General features: G+C 53.7%; 1 protein-coding gene across 2 annotated transcripts in view; it reads right to left on the reverse strand.

The window, feature by feature from the left end:
- The window catches only part of Ryr1 (ryanodine receptor 1), a 111,602-nt gene that overhangs the window by 78,241 nt on the left and 5,636 nt on the right, over window positions 1-27,725 (reverse strand). For both annotated transcript variants that reach the window (XM_026412131.2, XM_026412129.2), the window contains exons 2-31: window positions 27,151-27,270; window positions 25,720-25,824; window positions 24,649-24,723; window positions 24,485-24,563; window positions 24,121-24,233; window positions 23,694-23,787; window positions 22,236-22,329; window positions 21,304-21,378; window positions 20,779-20,935; window positions 20,479-20,643; window positions 19,602-19,723; window positions 18,986-19,181; window positions 17,480-17,615; window positions 17,303-17,398; window positions 17,103-17,221; window positions 16,162-16,295; window positions 15,581-15,822; window positions 14,838-15,030; window positions 13,657-13,873; window positions 11,965-12,069; window positions 11,692-11,795; window positions 11,062-11,145; window positions 10,175-10,482; window positions 9,159-9,361; window positions 8,138-8,312; window positions 7,765-7,973; window positions 3,337-3,731; window positions 2,356-2,488; window positions 1,530-1,690; window positions 1,013-1,178 (exon numbers count right to left, since the gene is read on the reverse strand). In XM_026412131.2, the coding sequence (XP_026267916.2) occupies window positions 1,013-1,178; window positions 1,530-1,690; window positions 2,356-2,488; window positions 3,337-3,731; window positions 7,765-7,973; window positions 8,138-8,312; window positions 9,159-9,361; window positions 10,175-10,482; window positions 11,062-11,145; window positions 11,692-11,795; window positions 11,965-12,069; window positions 13,657-13,873; window positions 14,838-15,030; window positions 15,581-15,822; window positions 16,162-16,295; window positions 17,103-17,221; window positions 17,303-17,398; window positions 17,480-17,615; window positions 18,986-19,181; window positions 19,602-19,723; window positions 20,479-20,643; window positions 20,779-20,935; window positions 21,304-21,378; window positions 22,236-22,329; window positions 23,694-23,787; window positions 24,121-24,233; window positions 24,485-24,563; window positions 24,649-24,723; window positions 25,720-25,824; window positions 27,151-27,270 (4,575 nt within the window). The remainder of the gene's footprint in view (window positions 1-1,012; window positions 1,179-1,529; window positions 1,691-2,355; window positions 2,489-3,336; window positions 3,732-7,764; window positions 7,974-8,137; window positions 8,313-9,158; window positions 9,362-10,174; window positions 10,483-11,061; window positions 11,146-11,691; window positions 11,796-11,964; window positions 12,070-13,656; window positions 13,874-14,837; window positions 15,031-15,580; window positions 15,823-16,161; window positions 16,296-17,102; window positions 17,222-17,302; window positions 17,399-17,479; window positions 17,616-18,985; window positions 19,182-19,601; window positions 19,724-20,478; window positions 20,644-20,778; window positions 20,936-21,303; window positions 21,379-22,235; window positions 22,330-23,693; window positions 23,788-24,120; window positions 24,234-24,484; window positions 24,564-24,648; window positions 24,724-25,719; window positions 25,825-27,150; window positions 27,271-27,725) is intronic.

A 27,725-nucleotide genomic window follows, 5' to 3' on the forward strand; every position in this document is an offset into this window, starting at 1 on the left:
TTGAGGTAACCAGAGAAATTTGAACATGGACTGGACATTTGATGGCGGTTAGAAACTCCTGGTTTGGGGTTTGGGGGTGATAGTGGTATTGTGGTTATGCATTTTAAAAATAATCCTTATCTTTTAAAGATACGTGCTGAAAAGAGATAAAATTATGTGATGTCTGCAGCTTCCCTCAGAATCCTCCTGTGGGTGTGGAGGAAGTAGGCGTAAAGATGAAGCGAGATTGGCCGTGAGGGGGTGGGAGCTGAGCTGTGTGCCAGGGACCTGGCGGTTCGCTGTGCTGTTCCATTTTTGTATATTTCTGAAATTCTCCATTTAACATGAAGTTTTACAAAGCCCACCTTAGCTGAATTAATGGCTAGACAGGCGGATAGGTATGTGGTCAAGGCAGTGCAGTAAACATTCATGATCATTTCTGCTGGTGGCTCTGTGGACAGTTCCTGCAGTCCCTTCAGGGTTTCTGTGGGCTTAGAGTACGAGCATACTTTTTTGCATAATAAAATATTAAAAAGAGGGCTGGAGATGTGGCTCAGCGGTAGCGCGCTCGCCTGGCATGCGTGCGGCCCGGGTTCGATCCTCAGCACCACATACAAACAAAGATGTTGTGTCCGCCGAGAACTAAAAAATGAATATTAAAAAAAAAAATTCTCTCTCTCTCTCTCTCTCTCTCTCTCTCCTCTCTCACTCTCTCTTAAAAAAAAATATTAAAAAGAAAAAGCCCACATTAGGATTCTGGCCCTTCCTCGGGTCCTCCCTGATGGGTGAAAAGGTGGTGACTGGTGTCACCCCTGAGGGAATATGGTCCTCTCTCCAAGGAAAAGGTTGTACTCTGTCTCCTCCATTCTGGCCCTTGGTTCAACTAGGTGTTCTCTCGGGGCCTCCTGAGGACAGACTAGGAGCTGGTTTTGTCCTATCTCTGTGGGGTCTGGCCTTGGGGACATACTGAAGGGTGGTCCTGGGATGCTGGAATGGGAGGGACTATGGCCAAGTTGCTGAGGGTTGGACTCACCTGGAAGAAGGTGTTGCTCTCTTTGCCGTTGGCTGTGAAGGTCATTAAGCCAGTGGCCAAGTCCACCAGGCAGCCGATGACCAGGTCTGTATGGCTGATCCGGCCCTGCTGCCCGGGGCTCACAAAGTCCCCGCCCCACACCATGTAGCAGTTGCTGCACTTGAGGCTGGAGGAGACAGGAGCGGTCACTGCAGGGGTCCTCAGCCCAGGGGCTCCCTGAGCTCCCCAAATGCCATAATCTAGAGCCCCCACCCCAAATGCCCATCCCCTGCAGACAGGCCTTGGGCCTCTCAGAGCTAGAATTCTTAGGGCTGTTGGGGCTTCCTGGAAGGAGGAGGAAGAGAAGGGAGGCTTCTGAGCTGGGTGCCCAGACTCCACAGCTTCCTCTTGCTAGGGGAGGCCCTCAGGTCCCACAGCCAGGCAGCCCCAGAGCTGGCCACAGAGCTCTGGCTCCCCCCTGCCTGTTCCCACTCCCACACGACCTCCCGCACCCACTGTACCCCCACCATGCTGACACCTGCTGTGCACGTTGCCTTGTTCATCCCCCATCGTCACCGTCACGGCCCGGACCTTGCTGAGGTCGAAGTTCATGTCGTGCTGATGGTAGTCAGGGGTGACCCAGCCCACCCATACGCAGCTGGGCTCCTGACCAGCGAAGACTCTCACAGAGTAGTAGTACTGGGGACATAAAGAGGGGACCCGAGATCAGGCAGGGTGACAGCACTCCCTGAGCTCTGCTTTGATCTCCTTGGACTCTCAGGGGCCTCTAGGAGTTTAAGAAGTTGCCAGATTCCAGACCGCCTGCATCTGTGTCTCTCTGTTTCCGTGGCTACAGATTTGGAAATCCCTTGGGAATATTTTATGATATCCCCAAATTCGGGTCCCTCCCTGGTTACAGCAAAAGAATACATGGCCCCCAGCGGCACTTCTTTCTCATAACAGATTCCATATTTGGAGGACCCCCAAACTATATTGACATGAATTGCGTATTTTTATTCTCAGGAATATTTTAGGGTGGTTATCAAATATGGCTATTGTGTTTATGTGGGCAATTCCAAATGTTGGGGTCCACAGTCATATTGGTTTACCCTCTGGATTTTGGGGTGCTGGGAGTTAGAACTTGGTGTCTGATAACTTCACTCTGCTCCCTGCCATTTTCAGGCCACAAGGTGTGTGGATAGAGGGGTTTGAAGGATTCAATCATGTGTGCTGTATTTTGTGGGTGTCTAGTACATACTGGGGTATCCCCAGATATGAGAATTGCAGCACTAAGTTTGGAAACTAGGAGTTTCTATGCTATCTGCAGAGGGGACCCCAGAGTAGAGGGTTCCTGGTTCACACACCGTTGTGGTGTTGAGGATGATCTCAGGGTCATCGCGGTCATCAGCAGGTACCACGTCCCGTGGGAGTCGGGGCAGAGGGGGCGTGGCCGGTGGCTGGGTCATCATGGCGGCCTTCTTGGCCTTGAATAAGAACCTGGTGGTGGGAGGAGAGGAGGCCATGAGAACCAGCTCTCAAGTCCAGCCCCCACCTTCCCACCACAAAAATCCTTCCCCCGACATCCCTCTTAACCACTTGCTGCTTGGGATTTCCAAAGCCTCACCCCTAGAGGGCTGGAGGCCCCACTGCTCTACATTCTGGAGGTGCTGCCCACTGCTTATGGTGTCCTGTTACCTACATTTCTGGGAACATGAAGGTCCCCTTTGGGACGTACAATGGTCCCCTTCAATTAGCATTCATTTGTGTTTGGCATAGGCGTGGCATGGTCTTATATGCCGCAAGGCATGAGGAACCCCCAAACTGTGATAACCAACAATGCTCTGTCATTTCCCCACACCCCCCAGGGTCAGAACTACCTCCCATTGAAAACCGCTGCCACACAGGAGAAATGGAGGTTTCCTTCCAACTCAGTATTTTCTGAGGGTCTCCCTGGAAGTTAGTGTTTTGGGGGTACACTTGAGACACATAAAGGGTCCCAACTTAGATTTGGATTGGTGTCCACTGGAGCAGTGGAAGCTCTCCCAAGACCCTGGGTTCCCCGGTGTCCATGGCTAAGGAAGCCCCTTGGGTGAAGCACTTTGGGGCCCACTTTGGGGCTCGGGGAGAGGAGAAGTCTGCACACCATGCTGTAGGGCTTCTCGATTTCACATTCTCAGGGAGATTAGAGCATCCCTGGAAAATCACGGGGACCCCGGAACGTGTTAGGATCCCTCAGTGTTCTGGTGGCACTCGGCATACAAGGGGCCACTCTGGAAAACACTGGGGTTCTCAAGTTGGGAATCCCCAGATGAACCCCAAGCCCACCCTGCCCGGGCTCCACTCACCCTCTCTTCTTGTTCTTCTCTGTGGTGGCGTCTTTCTCATTCTCTGCCCTGGCGGGCTGGGCCTCTCCCCCGGGCTGGGAGGTGCCCCCAGGGGTCCCCTCCTTGGTACTTCCTTCCTTGCCCCCTTCAGCCTCTCCCCAGCGACCGGCTGAGCGGCGCAGGTTTTCGTAGTCAGGGTCAGGTTCCGCTGCCCGGGCCTCGTCCTCCGCAGGGGGCTGCAGACCAGGGGGTGCCAAGGGGGTGGCCCCTGCCGTGCAGCGGAAGTGCTGGTAGAACTGAACGGGAAGGCTCAGCCGCAGGAAGAGCATCTCCACCAGACTGTTCTGGGAGCCCCAGGTGCGGTGGGTCAGGCGCAGGCAGGGAGGTGTATCCACAGTGCCGTCCATGCGGGCCACCTGGGGGGGGGCAGGAGGCACTGAGACAGGCCACTTATCCTATACCTGTGACCTGCAGAGCCACAGTTAGGCCTTAGAGGCCTTGGTGTAAGAATTATCTAAAGACACCCCTCCTCTGGGCTAATGAAGCTCACCTAAGGGCACAGAACTTGCCCTTGGGTTGCTTTCAACCAACCCTCTGTCACCTTTGCTGGGTACCTTGAATAGTGGTAGCCCAGTCATACCCTGGAGTCACTTGGGAGAACCTTCAAAACCAAGTGGTTCATCCATCTATTCATCCCACAAATATTTACTGAGCATTACTGTGTGCCAGGCCTGCTCTAGGTGCAAGGAGTACATTAGCACGTAGAATAAAACTCTGCCTCCTGGGCTCTTGGGAGAGCGCTGGGGGAGAACAACTCGAAAAGGTCAGAATTTTGTAAAGAGTCCCCAGGTAAATTTTTGCTTGTTTTGGTAACACTCAGAACAATGTGTGTGTATTAAGTGTGTGGTATGAGTTCTCAAGCCGTCAACACACTTGAGTGCCTGACACCAGGTCAGGAGAACAGAACATGACCAAAGTCCCCAGGAGTCCCTCAGGGGCCTCTTGGAGTCACTACCCTCTTAAAGATAGTAAGGGGTTCTGATGTGCCTAACTAAGGGGCAGGAGGCCACAGAGGGACAGAGGCCTGTCCTAGGTGGTCAAGCTGAACTCACAGAGGTTTTCCAGAGACTCCATAAACCACAGAGGCAGAGTGGACCTCCTCACGGCCAGCTGCAGACTTAGACCTCTGTGTTCCTCGGCAGCCAGGGAACTGACCCCAGAACTGTGCCTACAAGATTCCCTGTTCTGGGCTGGGCTGTGGCTCAGTGGGAGAGCACTTGCCTAACACTGGTGAGGCCCTGGGTTCCATCCTCAGTACCACAGAAAAATAAATAGAATAAAGGTCTTTGTCCATGTACAACTAAAAATATTTTAAAAAATAGATTCCCCGTGGGCTGGGGCTGTAGCGCAGCAGAGGAGCGCTTGCTTAGCACGTGTGAGGCACTGGGTTCAATCCCCAGCACCACATAAAATAAATAAAGGTCTTTTGACAACTAAAAAAGATTTTTAAAAAATAGATTCCCTGTTCCCAGATTCTGCAGGGTTGTTTTCTCCACCCCTCTCTTCCCTCTCTCTCCCTTCTCTCTTAGAAATCCTGATTTTGCTTTTGTCCTTGACAAGAAATGCTCTCCTGTGATTTGTGTGCAAGGAAACTCACAATGCCCCCAAGTTATTCTTTCACATTCACATCACAGGTTAGCTTTGCCTGTTCTGGAACTTTCTATGAATGGAAGCCCACAGCATGTGCTCCTTGTGCCTGGGTGCCTTCATTCAGCACTGAGTCTGCATTCTTCCACGTGGTCATGGGCACGTCAGCCCATTCCTTCTCCCTGCTGCGTGGCCTTCGGCTCCCTGGTGGCCCTCACCATCTGGCATCAGTGAGGACTAGGAGGTCCCCATCGCTCCACCTTCCTGTCCCACCTCAGCCATCTCTGGGGCCTTCAGCCTCCACACTTGCCTCCTGTAATCCACTGCCAGCAGGGGTCTTTCCAAAGCTCCACTCTCAACTGGACATCCCCCTACTAAAAACCCTTCCACTTTTTTTTTTTATTGATTGTTCAAAACATTACAGAGCTCATGATATATCATCTTTCATACATTTGACTCAATTGGCCTTCCACTTTTTTAAAAAAAATATCTTTTTAGTTATGGATGGACACAATATCTTTATTTATTTATTTGTATGTGGTGCTGAGGATTGAACCCAGGGCCTCACACGTGGGAGGCAGGCACTCTACCACTGAGCCCCAGCCCCAGCCCTAAACCCTTCCACTTGTGCATAGTTTTTAAATATCCCCCCCCCAAAAAAATCGCTTATTAATTACAAAGAGAAAAAATAGTAACTTTACAGAAGAGAAGCTTGGCAGACTCCACCTCCCCAAATAGTCAAGTTAACAATCGGCACAGTTGTCCCTTGAAATCCACAGAGGATTGATCCCAGGGCCCCTGGCACACACCAAGACCCACTGATGCTCCAGTTCTGTTAAGTTGCATAGTATTTGCAGATCCCCTGTGAGTGCCCTCCTGAATGCTTTAAGTCATCTCTACACTCCTTATAATACCTCACACAATATCAATGCTATGTATATTAGCTGTTATGCTGAGTTGTTTAAGGAATAGTGACCAAAAAATTATCTGCATGTGTTCAGTACAAATACAATTTGTTTTCAAATATTTTTTAGCTGCAGCTCATTGAATCTGTGGTTGCAGAACCTCAGATACAGAGGGAGGGTTGACCGTAAGAGACACAGCAAAACGCTGTCATGCACCAGGTGCAACACAACCTCACTTCTGTGATATTCCTGCCCAACATGCCTTGTAGGCATCTAATCATGAAAAAGCACCCAACACACCCAAATTAAGGGACATTGTACAAAACAATTAGCCTGTAGTCCTCAAAAATGTCAATGCCATGAAAGACAAAGAAAGACTTGGAAACTTTCAATATGGAGATCAAAGAGATAAAACCACATACAACATGCAATCCTGGAGTGGATCCTGCACCAGATAAAAATAAGGGATATACTGTCCCAATTTGAAATAACTGGCAAAATTTGAGTATGAATGGTGGATTACAGAATCATATTATTGTGCTTCATTTCCTGATTTTCGTAACTACTGCAATGGACAGAACACACCCTTGTTCTGAAGAAATGCACACTGAAGTTTTCATGTTTTTTTTTTTTTTTCTTGGTTTGGTTTGGTTTTGGCACCAGAGATTGAAGCCAGGGGCGCTTAACCACGGAATCACAAGTCCAGCCCTTTTTTATTTTTTACTTTGTGAAAAGGTCTTACTAAGTTGCTTGGGGCCTCTCTAAGTTGCTGAGGCTGGCTTTGAATTCGAGATCCTCCTGCCTCAGCCTCCTGAGCCACTGGGATTACGGGCACGTACCATCACTCCCAGATTCCACACTGAAGTATTCTGGGGTAAAGAGGCACAAAATCTCCAATTTACTCTCAAATTATTTAGGAAAAAAAGAAAGAAGCTGGGCCTGGTGGCACCTGCCTTGTAATTCCAACGACTCAGGAGGTTAAGGTAGGAGGATCACAAATTCAAAGCCTGTCTCAGCAATGTGGGGAGACCCTGCCTCAAAATTTTAAAAGGCTAGGAAGGCTTAGCGGTGAAGCGCTCAGAAAGAGACTGTCCCATGCCTAAGGCCACACGGAATGTAAGAGGCCAACCCCAGGTCTGTCTGATTCTAAAGTGCCAGCTGAAGCTCAGACCCCCAGAGGTCAAGTTCTGTGCAGTCTGGCTGTGAAAAGGACAAGCAATCGCTTTGGTCTTTGTGGGGTGTTTACAGTCAGAGTCTAAACTTGAGTTTAACCTTAGGGAAAAAAAGACACTGCAGTCTGAAAATTGAGTTGCTTGGATTAAGGAACAGTAACTAAAAACAAAATAAAAATAAAAATAAAAAATCCCAACACACTGATTAATAAGGAGGGTACCAAGATGTCACCAGGACACTCAGAGATTTATATTTCTTTTTTTTCTTCAGTACTTGGGATGAACCCATGTCTTTGTGCATGCTAGGCAAAGCTCTGTCACTGAGCCGTGTCCCCAGCCCTTTTTATTTTATTTTGTGACAGGATCTTGCTAAGTTACCCAAGCTGGCTTTGAACTTGTGGTTCTCTTACCTCTGCCTCCCAAGTAGATGGAATTACAAGCATGCTCCACCATGCCTGGCTGGGTTTGTATTTCTTTAAACCTTGCTCTAGGATCAAATAGTATAAGGACTAGAAATTTCCATCGGGATCACTTGATCGAGCTTCTCTTTTCTCCCTTCTCCCATTTTACAGGTGAGGCCCCTGGGGCCAAAGTTATAGCCTAAAAGGCAACTTGGGGAGCCCAATATCCTGACCCCCACTCCTAGATGGCTTGTGTGCTAATGTAGAAGGAGAAAGTTGTGAGAACAAGGTTTGGAGACAAACCAGAAGGTCCACTGCGCTCACCTCATAGTGGGGGTGTTCAAGGGGCACAGGTTCGAACTGAGGAAGGCTTTTGCTGAACCAGGTGGTGACCGGGCGCTGCATATTGATGGCGAAGGGCTCAAAGCCTTCCTGGAGGCCACAGATGGCAAAGAATCGCAGGGAGCTCACATCCTGGCCCAGGTTTAGGTGGCCCACCTGGCCAGGCCCCAAGCTGCAGACCGGGAGGAAGCCTGGGGGAAGGAAATGAATGGGCAGGGGTGAGCTGTGGGCAAGGTGGGGCAGTCACCGGGGGAGGGGGGTACTATAAAAGGGATAAGAGAACCAGAGGCCGAAGGTTCACGGGAGGTTCAGGTGAGACGGAGGAAAAGCAGGCAGGCAGGTGAAGGGGTCTCACCTTCCCCAATCTCAATCTCCCGGAAGGCTGTCTCGGAGCCAGAGTCCGACATGAGGACCTTGCCATTGAGGGTAAAGATGATGGTGTTCTCTGTGAGGTCAATCATGCAGCCAACAACATCGCCTGACTGCCAGGGATGCCCAAACGGCTCACTGCCCAAGTGCCAGCGCTGGCCCTGTGAGGAGCCCAGAGAAGACCCGGTGCTAAGACACAGGGAACCAGAGGGAGGGGGAACAGGGAGAGGGTGACACACACAACACGTCAGGAAGGAGAAGGAGAGGCGCCGGTGCCCCCATCATCCCGACATCTGAATCCATGGTCCTTGGAATTGCCTTCCTCACTAATGTGTGTCTCGTTCCTTACACCTGGGTCTTGCTGTTTCCATGGCTAGGGCGATGGGGACCACCAAAGTGGTCATGAGTGTTGGGAGCAGCAGCAAGCAAAGAAAGGAGAAATGAACCCGTAAGAGTCCTCCATACAGACCCATGTACACCCACATAAGTCCCCAGAAGAGATGGGTGAAGAATGATGGATGGGTGTATGGCGGATGGAAGTATGGATAGAAAGGTAAGGATCCACATGGCTGATGGAGGGAAGGAAGAAAGTGTAAGTAGAAGTATAGATGGATAGACGATGAATGGATGGTTGTTAAATGGATGGATGAATAGATGGATGGATGGATAAATGAATGGGTGAATGAGTAGATGGTTGATTAAATGGATGGTTGGATGGATAGATGGATGTATGGGTTGGTGGGTGGATAGATGGATGGATGGATAGATGATAGATGGATGGGTGGGTGGATGGTTGATTAAATGGATGGATGGATGGATAGATGGGTGAGTGGATGGATACGGAGTCGGGGTGGATAGATGGATGAGCAGGTGGATGGATGAATGAGAAGGATGGAAGACGCAGGGATGGACAGACTGAGTGAAGCAGAGATAGAGGCAGGGTTAGAGTGTAGGACTGTGGGAGGGACCACAGGGACTGGCAGAGTGGAGCCCAAGGAGGTACCCACGCGGTGCCCATTGAAGACATAGGCCAGATCATCAGCTCCCAACTCCACGTCAGGCCGAAGCTCAGGTCTTGCCCAGCCCACTCGCATTTCGCCTGTGGTGACTGCTTCAAACTCGAAGTACCAGCGCCCACTCTGTACCGCATAGGATTTCTCCGCCCGGAAGATGCGCACCCGGTCCCAGCGAGACTGGCTCTCCACCTGACCTACAGATGAGGCCAGGTAAAGTCAGAAAGGCTGTGTAGGAAGTAGAGGTTAGTGGGAGAGACAGAGAAGGTGAGGGTGTTGGGAACGGGGAGAAGAGGGACAATTTCCTGGTGTTAGAGGAGAAGTGGAGAACCTCAGGAGTCAGAGGTGGGAAAGATCTATTGAGACAGACCCCCATCTTGTCAGTAGTCAGAGCTCTCAGCGAACAGAGTTGCCGACAGAGACACAAAAGGAGAAAGCTGGGTCCAGACCTGGTCAGGGGTTAGGGGTCAAGTGTCAGAATCAAGGGTTGAGAGCGGGACTGGGAATCAGAGTCAGAGTCAGGGTCAGGGGGGCTAGACATTGGGGTTGGGGCCAGGAGTTAAGAAATTGAAGGCCAGGGTCACAGGTCAAGGCTGGGATTGGAAATCAGTGAAAGCTCAGGGGTCAGTTAGAAGGAGGGCAGAGACTAAGTTCTTGATTGTGTGGCTCCATATTATGGTCATAGTCCAGAGGTTAGAGGTTAGGGGTCAAAGGTGAAGGCCAGGAACTGGAGTCAGGGTTGGGTCAGCACTCACTGGTCTGACTTCTCAGTGTTATAGCCAAAGCCCAGGCAGGGATTGGGTCAGATCAAGGTCAGTGGTTAGACCATAGTCAGGGTTTGGGTCAGAAGTAAGGGTCAAAGTTAAGGGGAAGGGTCAGCGCTCAATGACCTCTGGTCACTCCACTCTGTTACAGACACGACTCATTCAAGGGCTGCGTCAGGTCAGAGAGCAGGAGTCGGGGCCAGGGTCAAGGCAGGAGTTAGGGTGGGAGCCAGCGTCAGCACTCACTGGGCTCCTGGTCAGGTGGCTCGATGTTGTAGCCGTAGCCCAGCAGGGTGCGCACTGCCTGGCAGAGGCTGTCGCGGTTGCTGCGCTTGGTGGCCTCGTCCAGCAGGCGGTAGGGCACGAGGCGAGGGTTCCTGCGCGCAGGGATGTCCTGCACAGCGCTGTAGCTCCAGCCCTGGGCCACGCGGTCCCGTGCCCACACATTGTGACCATTCTCTGCCAGCCGATCCACGAGGGTAGTCTGTGCGGGTGTCAGCCGCACGTGGCTCAGGTCCAGTGGAGCCGGCTTGTACCCGTTGCTCATCATGTACCTGCGGGGGTAGCAGGCCACTGGGACGAGGCCCTCCTTCCCCTTTGGAGTCTGTGCGAGATCCTAACTTCCGACCCTTGGACCAGGTCCCCAGGATGCTTAGCCAAGGGCTTTGGAATTTCTGACCTTCGGTCTCTGCTATCAGGGTTCTAGCACTCTCTAGAATAAGCTTTGAGGTCCCTGACCTCTGACTCTAGGACCCAAAGCAAGGGCTTTGCCAGCACTGATTTGACCTCTGTGACCTCTTCAGCCTGATTCTAGGAGCTTTATTTCTGACCCTGAAACTCTTTGACCTATGACCTCCAGCTCTGAGGTTTCTTAGTTCTGGCCCAAGACCCAAACACCCAATCTGGACCTCTAGTCTCTCACCTATTGCTCCAGAAACCTCTGGATTCTATCCTTCTGCCGCTGATCCCTTGCCTCTAATGTGGGACGTCACCTCAGCTTTCTCAGGGTCCCTGACCCTCCCCTCCGGCCCCTTCATCTCTGACCTCAGCCTCTCCACAAAGCCCTCCAGCCCCCCTCCCCACACATCCCAACGCCCCCTCCACTCCCCAGACAGGCCGGGGGCCCCGCTCACGTCTTGGGGAGCTTTGTCTTCTTGAGGTTGTCCTCGGCCTTCTCGTCGGCCATGCCCACGTGGCAACCCAGTGCCAGCAGAGTCCTAGTAGGGGCACAGGTGACACGGTCATAGTCCACAGAGCTCCCTGCCCCGTCTCCTCCGCCTCTAGCTCTGCCTCTTGCTCCGGCTGTTGGGGTGTCTCTCCCCTGGCCCTTGGTCTCTCTGACGTCTGTCTGTCCCTGTCTCTTCCTTTCCGATTCTCATTGACCACGTCCTGTTTCTCCTGTCTGCTTCTCTCTCGGTCCCTTTCTGTGTCTTTCTCCCTTTCCGTTGCTGACTTTCTCTCCCTTTTATTTTTTGAGACAGTGTCTTGCTGTGTTGCCAGGCCGACCTTGAACTCCTGGGCTCAAAAAATCCTCCCACCTCAGCCTCCCAAGTGCTGGGACTGTGGACGTGTGCCACCATGCCCAGCACGCGGCTGATTTTCTCTTGCTGGCTGTTTCCTTCCCCCTCTCTGTCACAGTAACTGTCCCCTCTAAGTGTCTGTCCGTCTGCCTTTCTTTTCTCTGTCAGTCCCAGCCTCGCTTTCCCGGCCTCTTCCCACCACCAGCGTTTGTTCCACCCCCTGCTCCCATTGGGTGCCCTCACTTGAGCGTCTCCCCTGACATCTGCAGGTTGTAGTTCCACTCGGGCTCTGGAAGGCTGTGGAAGTCCACGAGACACGGGTGCAGCCTCTTGTTGTCATCCCGAACCTGGAGAAGCCCTGGCGTCAGCCTCTCGGGCTCCCTTCCCCCAACCCAGCACTCCCAGACCTCCCTGGACGGCCCACCCCTAGTTCTGCCGCCTGTAGCCCAAGGACCCCCTGGTACCCTAAATCCCAGCCACCGGCCCTCTCCGCAGGTCAGCCATCCTGCCCCTCACCGGCCCGTAGGTCCAGCCCTGTTCGATGCGGGTCAGCGCCCAGAGCTCATGGATGTTCTCCGCCAGCTTCTCCCGAATGCGCTCCAGATGGGGAGGCAGCACAATCTGGGGACAGGAAGACATTCGAGGGGTTCCTGAGATCCCACCTCCACCTCCACCACGTCCTCTCTTCCCAAAACCGTGAGTGAGTCCTGGTGTTCAACAGCCCTGCCCCCGAGCCCTCATTTTGATTCCAGGATTAAAGCCCAATAAGCAAGGATAGAGCATTATCAGAATTAAGGATTTTGGGGGACAGATCTGTCTCCCTTGTGGACTGGGAGCTCCATGGGTAGCCTCGGCTACCTCAGTCTCTCCCAAGTCCTCGGCCACACCCAGCCCAGAGCCAGACCCTGACCCAGAAGGGGTGCTCAGGAAATGCCTGCCAAGCCGAGAGGGGTGGCACACTCCTAAAATCTCAGCAGCTCAGGATCATAAGTTCAAGGCCAGCCTCAGCAATTTAGGGAGGCCTCAGCAACTTAGTGAGACCCTGTCTCAAAATTAAACATAAAAAAGGGCTGGGGATGTGGCTCAGTGGTTAAGTGCCCCTGGGTTCAATCCCTGGTACCCCCTCCTCAAAAAAAAAAACAAAACATGCAGAAATATCTGCCAAATGAGTGGATGGTCCTTTTCTTTCTCTGTATAATGAGACTTGCCCCAATGCTTAAATCATAATACTTGCCTCATGAGGATTCAGACAAACCATTTATGTAAACTACTTGATGTTTACATAAATGCCTGGCACACAGTAGGTGCCTAATAAACACTGAAGCTCTTGGTGTTCTACAGGCAGGAAATAATGATGTTTCTGATCAGGGTGGGCTGCAGGGGGAAATGTGGGGTGGGAGGGCTAGCCAGGACGTCAAGGGGACCACACGCTAGGTTGAGAGGTGGGGTGTGGTGGGAGGGAGAGGCGTCCAGGATGAGGCCCAGGGCTCCCTCCAGGGACAAGGGATGGTCAGGTCACCCCTGAGGTAATCTTACTGCCATTAATAATGACAAGTGACTGCAGTGGATGCTCAGGACTATGCTAAGCTCTCAATCACAGTCCATCTGCCCTCCCATGGGGACATCCTTATAGGGAAAGTAGGAAGTCTGGACTGGATACAAGGAGCATGAGAGACTGATATGGAAGAGATTCCCCCCAAAACTGTAGTGGTTAAGACCTCAGGCATCGGAGTCAGAGCCCCTGAGTTCAAACCAGCCATGTGACTTGCACAGGCTGGGGCAGGGGGAACTACCAGGGATTGACCACTGAGCCACATCCCCAGCCCTATTTTGTATTTTATTTAGAGAAAGGATCTTACAGAGTTGCTTAGTGTCTCGCTTTTGCTGAGGCTGGCTTTGAATCTCTGATTCTCCTGCCTCAGCCTCCCGAGCTACTGGGTTGCACAGGTTTCTTAACCTCTCTGGGCCTTGCTTTACTCAACTATAAATTGGGGGCAATAACTGTTCTTTTTTATGGAGCCACGGAGAAGATTCCCTCTCTGTGGAAAGCTGGTATTCTGCCTTGAAAGAGTCCCTGGCCTCAGTTTTTCTCTCTGTTCAACAAGGCCCTGGGTTCAATCCCCAGCACCACGCACACCCCAGCTCCCCACCTCTCTGACTCCTAAGAGAGCCTTCCTCACCAGAAGACCCTTGTAGGGAAGGCGGTACCTGGACAGTGTCCACAGGGCAGGGTACGAAGTCGGTGTGTGACAGGCAGCGACTGGGGCCCACCAGGTGGGGGCCGCGGGGCCCTTCCCGGCGGTACTCCTTGATGGGTTCAAGGTGGAGCCGCTCCCGAGGGAGCACAGCCTCATGGCATGGGGCGTAGCCAGGAGGGGGGAGGAACTTGAATTCACCATGGCGGCCACCAAGGAGGAACCGCACCCTGGAGGAGGAGAAGGGGATCGTGGGAGGGGCCAGGGGACAGTCCATGATCAGGGGGGATCTGGAGTGATCCTGGGAACCATGGAGGGTTCTGAGGGAACCTGTGGCCCCTGCGCAGGCATAGGGCACAGAGGTTATCTAGGATCAGAAATTCAAGTCTAGGGTCAAAGGAAAATATCACAAGAGAACGTCATGGAGGACCTAAAGGAAAGTGGGACCATCAGGGAGCTAAGGGTGGGAGGACCTATCGTTAGGAGAGAAGAGTTCCCATTATTGCCAGATCACGGGAAGGTCCTTTGGAGGAGTCCCCAGGTCACCAAAGCAGCTGGGAATGTTAGAAGGTTTGGTGAGAACAAGAAGATGATGATTTAGGAGACACTGGGATTTGTTATAACCATTCCACTGAACGGACACTTGGAGAACTTGGGGTCACTGGGAAAGGACGGGGCCATTGAGAAGTCTTTGAATTAACTGGGCAGTGATTCCTGGGCAAGTCGGGGGCTACTGGACCACCTTGGGGAGATGCTGCATCACGAAAGGTTACTGAAAGAGGATGGAGCCATAAGGAGGGTCGGAGGTCATTGGGAGGCTATTGGAAGAGTCTTGGTCATTAGAGCATCTCTGGATGAGTTTGGGGGTCACCAAAAGGTCACTGTAAGGTCTGGGGAACAGCTCAGTTGGTAGAGTGCTTGCCTAGCATGCACAAGGCCCTGGGTTCAATCCCCAGCACCAGACACACACCAAAAAAGGTCACTGTAAAATTATGGGGTCACTTGAAGGCCATCGTTGAAACATGGAGTTGGGAAGAATCTGAAGTCATTAGGATTAATGACTTTCAAGTAAGGGCTTCTTGCTAGTCAGTCCTGAGGGTGAAAGGCTGTGTCCTTGACCCATAGGGTGACTGCAGAAGCCGTCTTGGGTCAGACCCCCAACCCAAGACAACTGGGGCAGGGGCAGGTCCTCACTTGACACCGGCCGAGAAGCTGACAACAGGGAAGAAGAGCCCGTCGAGGTTGAAGGCCTCGAAGACGCCCTGCACAGGACAGCCGTTGATGCGGAAGGAGATGGAGGGCACACTGAGGTCCAGACAGCAGCTGACCACATCCTCGGGGGCCAGGAGGTGCTGGCCTGGAGAAGTCACCGGGCGTGCCACGTGTCCTGCACCAAGATCACCAGAGAGAGTTCAGAGGTCAGAGGTTCCATGGAACCAATGATATCAAGAAAAGAAATGCAGATATCGGAAGATCCTGTAGGGACTGGAATTGGGACCCCCCCCCCCCCAGGGACAGGTGCTCCCATGGAGGGGCCCATAGTTCTAAAGTTAGGAGCGAGGGTCAGAGTCCCCCTGGAGTTAGGATGGCTGGGAGCCTGACAGCTGTGTGGTCAAAGTTCACCTGAGTTACAATTAGGAACCTTTGAGTACATAAGTCAAAGATCAGAGGTCATAACAATCTGAGCAATCTTCTGGGATCTCTAGGGTCAGAGGTCATGCCTCTTCTGAGGTCAGAGTTTTGGAAATTATGAGGAAACAGGTCAGGGTCAGGATTCTGGAAGCTCTAGGATGAGGGTTGGGGGAAATTAGGAATATGAGTCAAAACTTCCTCTACTGGGGGTCAAGATCTTGAGACCCTCAAGGCGCCTAGTCAGACTCTGGAAAATTCTAGGGTCAATAATCAGGGGTGAGGGTCACCTGGAAGCGTCTAGGTACCTGTCCAGAGATGCAGCCCGTCAAAGCCGTAGGAATAGAGGTCATCGCCGACCCCATTGCCGCCCCAGCCCTCGCCGCCCCCAGGGTAGGGGCTGTAGCCCTCAGTGAGGGCCCAGCCCACCCGCAGGTGGGTGGCCTGAGCTGTCAGAAACGGAGCCACCTCGTCCACCATCACTTCAAAGTACCATTTGCCGTACTGCGTGGAGCCCTCTGCTCGGCCCACAAAGATGTTGGGGCGGATGCTGCAGGAGAGACGGAGAGGAGAGACAGGTGGTGAGGAGGGAAATAGGGAGACATACAGACAGACAGAGAGCAATCAAAAGACAGAGATGAGAGATGGAAGAGAGCCAGGGATAAGAAGATGGAAGAGAAATAGGAACAGGCAAAGACAAAAAGAGAAAACACAGACAGAGGCAGAAGTGGAGCCCAGACGAGAGGAGTGGGGACCCATGGGGGAACAGGGCAAGGTGGACTCCTGAGCAGGGGGTGACGGGAGAGGGACACCCACTTGGGGTGGAGTCTCTGGGTCAGGAAAAGGGTTGAGAGGGTCTGAGCCCAGGGTGAGGGGTTAGGAGCCACACCTGGTGACATAGTTGATAAGGTTTGTCTGTAGCAGAAGCTCACGACCAGGGAGCAAGTTCTCGGTAATGAGATCTTGGTTGGAGCGCACAGCCACACCATTGCACACACAGAGGGAGCACAGCACATCCAGGACCTGGAGGTCAAGGTCAGAGGTAAAGGGGAGTCAGGGTACGGACAGGGGGGATATAGGAAGACCTGGATGGGAAGTCAGAAGGCAAGAATGATGCATCTGAACAGGGTATGAAATTTTTGCCTGAAAGGTGGTGAGAGTGGAAAGTCGGGGATCCCAGAGAAAGGGGTCAAAGTAGGCGGGAGAGACTGGATCACATGGGTTGAGATAAGGCATCAGCAGTGTAAGAAAGGATAGACTGGAATCATGAAGAAAGAGGTCAAAGGACATAGTGAAAGGGTCAGTGAGAGACACAAAAACCAAGATGTGATTTTGGATCAGCAGGGGTTGCAAACGTGTATCTTCAGAGGTCAGCAGACATGGAAATGTGTGCAATGGTCAGGAATCATGCAGTAGGAACTGGCAGGGCCTATAGCAAACTGCAGAGAATATATGCAGCCCACCTAACGGCTATATAATTTGAAATTTTTAAAGACATTTCAGAGCCTGGAGGTGTAGTGAATACGCGTAATCCCAGCCACTTGGGAGGCTGAGGCAGGAGGATCATGAGTTCAAGGCCAGCCCCAGCAATTTAGTGAGGCTTATGCAATTTAGCAAGACCCTGTCTCAAAATAAAAAATAAAAAAGGCTGGGTGATAAAGTGCCTCTAGGTTCAATAACCAATTAAAAAAAATTGGAGCCAGGAGTTTGAACCCCTCCCGCTGAGATGGAGGCATGTGAGTGGAGTCCAGGTAAGAGATGAGAGGGAGGAGTGGAATCCAGGAGCCACAGGGAGAGGTCAGGGTTCTGAGGTCAGGAGGACAGGCTGACCTTGTGGTTCCTCCCGTGCTTGTCCAGGAGGGAGATGATGGACTTGATGTGGTTCTCCTGGATGATGTTCAGGACCTCGGGACTCTCGATCAGGACACAGTACAGCACCTCCAGGATGCCTGCCCGGGTGACAGTGGGAAGACATGAGGCAGTGCGCTCTCCCCTCCCCAACCCCCGTCCCACTCCCTGCGTTCTCCTACCAGACGAGGCCTCCAGCCGATCCAGCTTGCTGACCAGCCAGTCCAGGTTCGTGGAGAAGAGGGCACAGTTGGTCCGATTGCCACGGATCAGAGAGGCTGAGGGTGGAAGAGGGGTCAGGCCCAAAGGGATTGGGGGTCTGGGGTACTCTTGGGGAAGTTAGGACAGAAGTCCCTTACCCAGAAGTTCATAGAGCAAGTTCACAATCTCTTTCCAGGACTCAGCTGCCTCCTCCCCTGCATATTCGGCAAAGTGGGCAGCCGTGGTGTAGACATTTAGGCGGTCGATGCAATTCAGGACCAGGGAGAGCATCCCCTGGGGCAGGTAACACAGGGGTGATCACAACCGGTGTCCCAGGCCCTCCCTTCCTTTTCTTTCTTGGATTTACTAATTCATATCCCTTCAACAGCTGGTGGCTGGCTATTTTCTCCCTGATTAAAACCGGCCCCTTTAACCCCATATCCCCTTTCAGTCCCATTATCCTCCCCTCCGCCTTGGCTCCCAAAACCCCTTCTTGTTCTCTCTGCCTCTGTCATCAGCATAGCACGCCCTTACTAACATCAGGGCTGAATTTGTGCTTTCCCTCCCTCCCTTCTGTCCCTGCGACTTGCTTCCAAGCAGCCCACAGTTTTGCCTGCTGCTGAACTTGGGACATACAGTAGGCATTCTTTGGCTCAATGGCTGCATGTGGCTGAAACTGAAACTCAGTTTTATCCAAATTTGAGGCATCCACTGGAGATCTTGGAACATATCCTCTGCAGATAAGGGAGGACAACTGTGGCTACATCTAGAAACCCCTGTCGTTAGTAAGAGAAGCAGAGCTTCATGGCAGAGAGTACGACCGTGTTGGAGTCTCACAGACTGCTTTCATCTCTCTGAGCTTCAGGAACCCCATCTATAATATGGGAATTACAATCCCTGCACGGGGTTATTGGGAGAATGACGTGGCTATAGAGCCTTTATCACGTAGTAAGGAATAAATCCAAGGTAAAATAACCACTAATGCTTATGCAGCATCTACGCTACTAGAATTGTTCTAAGCACCTGCATATATTGTGGTAATTCTATCTTGAGGTAGCTTTGTTATCATTACTATTATCATTTACAAGTCTTCCTTCCCAGAGCCCTTGGAGGGTCCGATGTCTTTGAATGGACATGCTCCCTCCACTAAAGAAGGCATCAGATGCTCTGGCCTTTGGCCAGACTCGCTGCCACTCAGACCCCTGGCGGGTAGGAGCCGGGCACACCTCTTCCCTTAGTGATCTTCTAACAAACTTCCAGCTCCAGTCCCCAGGTGAGGTCCCTCCTATGCTCTCTTCCTTGCTGCCCTAGAACAGCCTCTGACCCTGTGCCCCCCACCCTTCTGGCCCTGTCCCCACAGACAGCCCCCAGAGCCACAGCCCCACCCACTCAGCGTCTCCTTCTCCCCAGCCTCCCCTGCCAGGCCTGGCACAGGCCCCGCCCCTCACCTCTCTCAGCCCTCCCTCAGTCCCGCCCACAACTCAGTCCTGCCCCCCGAGGCCACGCCCCTGGGGTTGGCTCAGGCCAAGACGTTCCTCGCGCTCCTCCCCCATCCCACCCCGCAGTCTGACTCCCGGTCCCGTCACTCAGGCCCTTGCCGCAGCTCCGCCCCAGGCCACGCCCCCGTGCCCACAGACCCCGCCCCTCCTACGGTGCCGTCCCACCTCCTCCTGGAAGAGGCTCTGGCGGTTGCGCAGGCTGCGCAGCTTGCTCTGCTTTTCTTCGTGCTGCAGCTCCTCAGAGGGCGGCTCGAAGTAACCGATGAGGTCCTGCAGGCTCAGGATGACTCCCTCGATGGGCAGCGCCGAGCCAGCCGGCGGCCCTGAACCCCGGGGCTTCCCGCTGAAGCTGTCCAGGCCCCTGAGGGGACCACCAATTGTCAGCCAGGGCCCCATCTCCGACTGTCACCACCCCACCCTGCAGGACTAGCCTGGACTCCTGCTTTGCAGAGAGGGAAAGGGAGACAGAGACAGAGAAAGGCCTCGGCCCGAGGTCACGGGGCAAACAAGGACAGAGCTGGGACCGGGACTCACTCCTACGGAGGCACAGGGGGTGAGGGAAGGAGCTGGGGAGGTCCAGGATCAAGCATCTGGGTGTCAGAGGTGATGATCATGAGGGTGAGGTCAAAGGTCATGGTTGTCTATGTCAGATTAGGGGACAGGGGTTTAGGAATTAGGGGCCAGTGCATGTCGGACAGGGTGGTGGATCCAGAGGCCTGGATATTTGGTCAGGTGCATGACCACCAGGAGCCGGGCCGCTGGGCAGGGCAGCGCCGCTTACTTGATGAACTGGTTGTACAGGCCAGCAGTGCTGTGGATCATGCGGGCAGCCTGGGACTCCTCCTGTTGGCACCGGGTCAGTGACAGCGCATCGTCCATGTGGCCCTCCTGGTGCAGCATGGCCTGGGTGTGGAGAGGTCAGAAGGGGATCACCCACAGGCCTCTGCCCAGATTTGAGTCCCACGGCTGCCCCTCATGCCTCAGAATCTCTCGGCAAATCTATCCCCTTTTTCTATTCCCCTTCGTCTGTCTTTCCTTTCCTCTCTCTTGGTCCTCCCTGTCTCCGTCTGTCTCTCCCTGTACCCCACACCCTCTCTCCCTGCCTCTCCCTCTCTTCTCTATTCCCCATCTCTTTCCCTTCCTCCTTGTGATTCCATCTTGTCTTCTGTCTCTCTGCATCCCCGGGCCTGTTACTGACTTAACACCCTCCCTCGGAAAGCTCTAATGTCACCCCAAACTTTATATATCCCAGGCTGAATGTCTGACCTTCACAGCTGACCCCCCAGACCTCGTCCAATCCCATGAGAGTAAATAACATCCACCTGCTGCCAACTCCCACATGCCCCCCTCTCGTCCAGTCCTGTCTACTTCGTCAGCTTTTATGTCCAAACAAGTATCATTGTGTGTGTATGTGTATGTGTGTGTGTGCGCACTCACGTGCACACACGCTCTCACACACACATACCACATACATACATACATATGTATATATATTTTCTATATCTCCTTCCTTTTTGGTCTTTCTCAGCCTATTTTTCCTTCTTAGTCTCTGTCTTTCTCTCAGTTCCATCTTCAAACTCCTGGAGGCTCAAGCATGACCACCCCAGCCCCCTTCCACCCCTACCTGAACCCCATCCTTGCCCGTGCCAGGAGCTCACCTTCTTCTTGAGCACGCCGAGTCTCAGGGCCTTGGGGTCTGGGGCTGCATAGGTGAGCCACAGGCCCGAGGCCACGTGCTGCACAAAGCACAGTGACTCCCCATACTTGATCTCGGGAGGGCCCATGCCCTCCACATCCCGCTTGGGAGCCACATCCAGCTTCTCCTGCAGGGGCAGGGGACAGGGGTCAGCCTCCTCCACCTGTGTGTTTAATGGAGGAGCCCCCCAGAGAATGGGGAGCAGAGGTTGGGGTGGAGATCAGAGCTCCAGGTGAGAGAGGGCACCCTGACCCCCACGGACCTTGGAGATTCGGAAACAGAAGGAGGTGGCTTTGGTGTGAGCTTTGCTGGCATCCACCACAATCAGGCCCTGGTCCTCAGTGAGTGCCAGGTAGCGCCCAGTGGTAACGTGCCGGATTCGCAGCGGCTGGCCCCAGCGCAGGTGACTCCCACTCCAACTGTGGAGGGTGAGGGGAATCAGAGGACGCCCCAACCCTCCCATGGACACCATAGTCTTGGTCTAAACCTCCCTAAGCCCCTGACACCCTTCTGGGGTTCCCTGAACCTTTCTTGAGACTCTCAAATCTTGCACCCCCCCAGTCCTATCTGAAGAACAGCAATCCTCCCTCAAGCCCTCAAAGATTCCTCGGGGCTCCCCAGATGTCTCCAGTGCCCCTCTACATTCTCCACTCAAGACCCCTAATTTTTTCCCCGGCAATCCCCCCAACCCCCTAAGACCTCTTTTTTGTCCAGGACTCCAGGATCCCAGAGGACCTCCATCTCTCTTTTGATCTCCCCAGCCCTTCCCTCCTCCCCTCCTCCACACCTGATTCTCAGGGGCTCCAGCCTCCAGAGGGACCGGGCGTGGGTGCACACAGAGCCTCCTTCGTAATAGACAAGTCTAGGGACACAGGAAAGAGTAAGGTCAGGAGTTCAGGCTCCAGTCCCCGAGAGTCGGGTCCTTAATCCCATTCACAGGGTCTGCTATAGTTTGGATCTTGAACATTCTCCAAAGACCCACTTGTTCAAGATTTGGTCCCCAGACTGTGACGCTATTGGAAGATGATAGAACCTTGATGAAGTGAGGCCTAGTGGAAGGCAGTTAGATCACTGGGAACGTGCCCTTGAAGGAGATACTGAGACCCTGCTGTCCTCCACTTCCTCTTATTTCTTCTCAGTTTCCCTTAGGTGAACCAGCCTCCAGTGCGTGCTCCCACCATGATGTACTGTTCTGCCACAGACCCAAAGCAACAGAGCCAAACAACTATGGATTAAAACCTCTGAGGGGCTGAGGCTGGTGCTCAGTGGTAGAGCACTCTCCTAGCACACATGGGGCCCTGGGTTTGATCCTCAGCACCACAAAAAAATAAATGAGTGGAATAAAGGTATTGTGTCCAACTAAAGAAATTAATATTTAAAATATAAAAATAAATAAAACTTGGGCTGGGGTTGTGGCTCAGCAGTAGAGCGCTTGCCTAGCACATGTGAGGCCCTGGGTTCGATCCTGAGCACCATATAAAAATAAATAAAATAAAGATATTGTGTTCAACTACCACTAAAGAATAAATATGTAAAATAAATAAATAAATAAAACTTTGAAACTACAAACCAAAATAAACCTTTTCCCCTATTAAGTTGAAAATCTCAGCTTTTTTGTCACAGTAACAGAAAACTCACTAACACAGGCTCCCTTAGCCAACCTTTTCCCTGCTTCATTTCCACCCTTAGACTCCAGGCCTGCTTGTCCCCAGCCCCGACCTGCGCTGGTCATCACTGTCAGCAGGGGAAATGGTCAGACATTCATCCATGTGTCCATGAAAGAGACGAAGGACATGGCCTCCTGTCACATAACCTGTAGGGGAGCCAGGAAAGGTGGTCACTGTGAAGCAGGAGCCCCCAAAATCCTGAGAGCTAGGGTGGAATCCAGAAAGCCCACACCTCCCAAGGGCTGGGATGGAGGGTCTGAGTTTCAGGGTATTAAGAGTTCAAGATTCAGGTCAAGTTCAGGCCTCAAGATGAGAGATTTAGGTTCTGAGACTATGTTTGGGTGGGTCTGGGTAAGCGAGAGCTGAGGTTGGCAGTTTAGAGATCTGTGGTTAAGGGTTCTGAGTTTGGAGGTTGAGGTCAGAATCTGTGATCAGAAGGTAACCTCTAGTATGTTGGGATCTGACTTTGAATCTTGCACTTGGGGTCTGGGTTTAGAGGTGTGATAGTTTACTCTGAAGTTGAAGTCTGGAGTTAGGGCCTGAATTCTTTTTCTGAAGTTCTGGGGATTGAACCCAGATCCCTCCACATGCTAAGCAAGCTCTCTATAACTGAGCTACATTCCCAGACCTTTTTAAAATTTTATTCTGAGACAGAGTTTCACTGACTTGCTGAGGCTGGCCTCAAAATTCAAATCCTCCTGCCTCAGCCTCCGGAGTTACTGGGATAATAGGCACGCACCACTTTGCCTGGCTCCCAAGGTCCTAAATTCCAAGCATTGATGTGAAGGTCAGGCTGTTCTCTGAGGTCTGGGGTCTATCTATGGTTTGGAAATCTGAGTTCTGGAGTATGCACTTGGAAAGAGCTGAGCTTTTAGTTAGAAATTGAGGGTCTGAGTCTGGGATCTGTAGTTTGAGTCTCAGTTTAGTTCTGGTTTAAGAATCTGAAGTTTGGAGACTAAAAGATAGGTTCAAAGTTTGGGGACCACTCTTTGGAATCTCATTATGGGAATCCAAATCGGGGAGTTTGATTTCGGGAGTCTTGGTTTTTGAGAATTGAAGCTGAGGCTGGTGGGTTAAAGTTTGGAACTTGAATTAGGAATCTTGGTTTGTGAATCTGAGGTTTGGATTTGAGAAGCAGGGGTCTGAGGTCACAGTCTGTGCTTATTTCTGAGGATTAAGGTCTGAGGGATAAGCTCTAAATTTGATGTTTATAAGCTTTGGATCCAAGTTTAGGGGTTTGAACTCTAGGACTGAGTTTGGGAGCTTTAGGGACTAATACTTTGGGGTCTGGATTTGAGAATTTGACAGTTGGAGGTTTGGGGGTCTGAGTTCTGGGGTTCAGGCTTTGGCACCAGTTGGAAATCTAAGTATGGGACCATAGTTTGGACAATTAGGTTTAAGAGTCTGAGGTTCCAGGACTCAGTTTGGGCATGTCTGAGGGTTTGCTTGCAGGGGGGTGGAGGGGTGAGGGGGCGTCTCAGCTTAGGGACCAGAGGTTGGGAGCCCTCACCCTCTTCACAGCAGGAACAGATGGGGTTCATGTTCCACAGGGTCTGCATGAAGGAGGCATCAACCTGGAGCTCTCCACTCGCTGTTGACAGGTGCTGGGGGAACCAGGATGGGACAGTCAGAGATGACGGGTAGAGGTGGCCAAGAGTCCAGAGTCAAAGGCCAGAAATCAGAGAAAAATGCCAGGAAGCATACAAATTTGAGCCAGAAAAGTGGAGGTCACAGATCAAGAAACCAAGACCAAGTCAGGAAATGGGGGCTGAAAATCAGAGAAATGGATATCACGTATCGGGAAACCAGAAACTGTGAGTCGGGAAGTTGGGAGCCAGAGACCAGCTAGGTAAGGCAATAATGAGGAGGCAGGGCCGATCCCATGTGCCCCCAGCCCTCAGAGCAGCAGGAGCCCCCTGTGGGACGAGACTGCTCACCAGGTAGCGCTCGGAGGAGACACTGACAAGAATGAGGTCATCTCCTACGCGGACCTTCTCTCCTTCAGACCTCTGCTTGGAAGCGGGGTGCATTGTCCACCAACAAGCCTCTCCTGCGGGTAGGGGCAGGACGGGAGGGTAGTTGTCAACATGTCCATGTGACGGCCTCCCAGAAGGTTCTTCTCTAGGGTATTCCCCGCCACTGAGCCTCCCAGGTCCTGGGTCTATGTCCACCCACATGCCAGACCCTCTGCCTCAAAGCCCCATTGCTGTCCCCAGAGCAGTCTCATGCCTGCCTCCAAAGTTCTGTCTGCTGACCCTGCCCTGGGGTCCCCATCACACCCCTACCCCCACAGCCCTGTACCTGTGGCATCCTCCTGCAGTCCCACGTCGAAGGCCAGCTTGTCAGTCATGGAGCGGGAGGTGGTGAGGCAACTCAGGTACTAGGATTAGAGAGATGGTCAGCCTCCTCTGGCAGGCCTGGCCCCTGGCCCCGCCCATGCCCCATGTCCCCACTGAGGCACTCACCATGCGGCTGTGTGCGTGCCGGAGCAGGATGGCGTGACCATACAGGAGCGTCCTGTGTCCCCCACCCTGGGATGACTATGGGGACAGCAAGAGCACAGAGTAAGCACAGACCCCCCGATCCTCAAGACCCCCAAGTCATCTGGCCTATTCAGAGGTGAGAATATGCTCTCCATAAAATACCGTGCTCAGGCCTGGAGGTGAGGAAGCCTCAGCGGACACCCTCCACAGACTCTGCCTCATTTTCCCCTCCATGAAGCAGGGGCTGCGGCTCCGAGAAGCCTGAGGGTGTTTTCTATTCCCCAAGGCCTATCCTGTCCTCCCTGTGTTCTTTGTCTTGTTGACCAGGCCCAGAAGTCACCCAGGGAAGATGAACCCATTTTTCGAGGCCTGGGGACTTCAAGGAAGCCTCAGGATCTTGTGTTCCACGGACCTCAGCTCCCTTTGTTCTGCCCTGTCATAATACCACCCACTGCGGTAAGGTGACCTCCCGCTCCCGAGGGACTGCCCCCTCCTGAGCAGAGATGAGCCCTTTTGGGGGGAGGGACACATTCAGTGGCTCGATGGCATCATGCCTCCATCGTGGTTTTCACATGCCCATGCTCCGAGGGGGCCATGTGATGGGGCCACGTGATCACATGGCAGACCCACTCCTGAACTGGAGGGGACTCACACTTGGGATAGAGGGAGGTGGAGGGAGAGGTCCCATGCGGTAGGAGCTGGGGGTCACGGTTGGGGGGAAAGATGGGAAAGAGGAGGAAGGAACAGGCGAGAGAAACGGGGCTCAAGAGCCCCACCTCTTCCTTCCTTCCTGGCCTGTTTGGGACTCCACAGCCCCTGACAACTGGGTGGGGGAGAAACCCCAGCCCTTTTGTGCAGGGTGTGGGCCCCAGCAGCAGGCCTGGGGTCAGGAATGGGAAGGACAGGTGACACCCAAGGCCAGACCTACCCACTTATCCAAATTGAGGCCCTGTGGGGGCGGGACAGAGAGGAAGAAGAGCAGATGGTAAATGATCCCTAGGTCCCCTCATTCATCCCTGTCCCTGTGTCCTACCCTGAGGGGGGGAGCCTCACCTCCACACCAGCCTCCACAGTGTTGGCCAGCATCTCCTGCAGGGCTCTGACAGAGAGGGACTGCTCCAGGATGAAGCAACAGATGGCCAGATCAGGGGGCACATTCTGGGGTAGAATGGACAGATGTCAGTGTGGGCCTGAAGGGTCCCAAACACTCTTCCCTGGCATGTCCCCTCCCTTAGTCTCATACCCAGAGACACCCAGGCCCCACCCCAAGCCCACAAGAAGGCCCTGTCCACTGTGACACACTGAATCTGCACCAACTTCACAGGAGACACCTCTTCTGGACCCCTCCTTCAAACACCTACACCCCACCCAGAGTCCACAGAAGCTTCCATACTACCCTCTTCCCTCTGGTAGCCCACGTCTCCCCGATCTCGTAGGAAGCCCCAGCCCTCTGCCTGCTCCCTCAGACACACCGCCCTGCTCCAACCACAGGAATCTCCTGCCCTGTGCCTTCCCCAGCAGATATCCCCAAATCTCCGGCCTTCCCGTGACGATGCAGGTTCCGGCCTTCACCCTCAAACACCCGTGAACAATGCTTCACAGTCGCAGGAGGGCCCAACCCTACGCCTTCCCCCTCAGTCTCTCACCCAGGCACCTCAGATGCCTGGACACCCTCCAGCTTAGACTCAAAACTGCTCAGACCCCTGCTCACCCAGACCCTGAGACCTCCTCCTCCCTCTCACAGCCCCCAGCCCCTTCCCCCCAGGCCCCTTCTTCCCTCACCCTCAGAACGCAGGTTCCTTTAGTCTCAGCCTCTACCATCACTCCTTCAGGCCCACGCCAGTGTCCCCCTGAGCCCAGCCATTTCATCTTGGATCCAAGCCCCTTGGCCCCTCAGTCACTTGCCTCTCAGACCCGGACACTCAGATCCCCACGCCCTGATCCTGAGATCACCTTCACCTCAGACCTGCTAAGACCCTCAAGCCCCCGCACCCCTCGGAATCCCTTCATCTTCCCGGTCTCAGGACCCTCCCATTAAAGCCCCTCCCCTCTAAAACACCTGGGTCCCCTACCCTGTCCTTCAGTCTCCCGTCCCTCACTCCTGAGCCCCCCATCCCCTCCTAGACTCTCAGGACACGTCCTCCTTGGACCCACAGCTTTCTGTCTCTTGCCACAGATGCCAAGGGAAGCTCTGGATCTGCAGCCCCGATGACGCCCCACGTGCCCAGGAATCCGGTGAGGCCCGCCTCCCCTCCCACCTCAGATCCCCACCCCGACCCTCTCCAGGCCCCGCCCCAGACCCCGCCCACCCGCCTCAGATCCGGAACCACCGGACCCTGCCCGCCCGCCTCCGGCCCCGCCCCTTCCCCTAAGCCCCGCCCACGGCCCTCTCCCGCCAGCCCCTTTTCGGACCCCCGCGGCCTCCGCTCCGGCCCCAGGCCGCGCCCCCGACCCGCCCGGCCCCCGGCGCCCGCGCCCACCGACCTGCGCGTTGCTGGTGGGCTCCAGGAAACAGAGGCGGTTGCCGAAGCCCTCGGCGGCCAGGCAGAGCTTGAGCTGCTCCTTGAGCACCGTGGCGCTGCACTGCAGGACCACCTCGTCGTCCTGCGGGACGCAGCGAAGGCATCGCTGGCGGGGGCCCAGGCCTCGCGGGCTCGGGGCGCCCCCCCACCCCGCCCTGGTGGAAGAGGTATCAGCGCCCCCCGGAGTCGGCCGAGCCCCCTGCCTCCTCCTAAGGCCCCACCAGGGGGGAGCCAGCACCTCCCGTTCAACTGTGTTTTAGTAGAGGTGGGGCCTCGCTCTGCTGCCCAGGCTGGCGCCGAGCTCCTGGACACAAGCGATCCTCCTGCCTCTCCGAGAAGCTGGGACCTCAGGCGAGCTCCACGGCGCCCGGCCTCATCCCATTTACAAATGGGGACACTGAGGTTGGAGAAGGGACACGCAGCTGTCTCCTCCCAGGAGGGGTCTGGAGGACGCAAAGTACCAACACCTCACAAGTTAGTTAAGTGGCTTTGTAAGTTCATCGTTTCTAATTTCTCGTTTGTGTTTTGTTGCCATAA

This window comes from Urocitellus parryii, chromosome 15, assembly GCF_045843805.1.
Source record: "Urocitellus parryii isolate mUroPar1 chromosome 15, mUroPar1.hap1, whole genome shotgun sequence".
Lineage (NCBI taxonomy): Eukaryota > Metazoa > Chordata > Mammalia > Rodentia > Sciuridae > Urocitellus > Urocitellus parryii.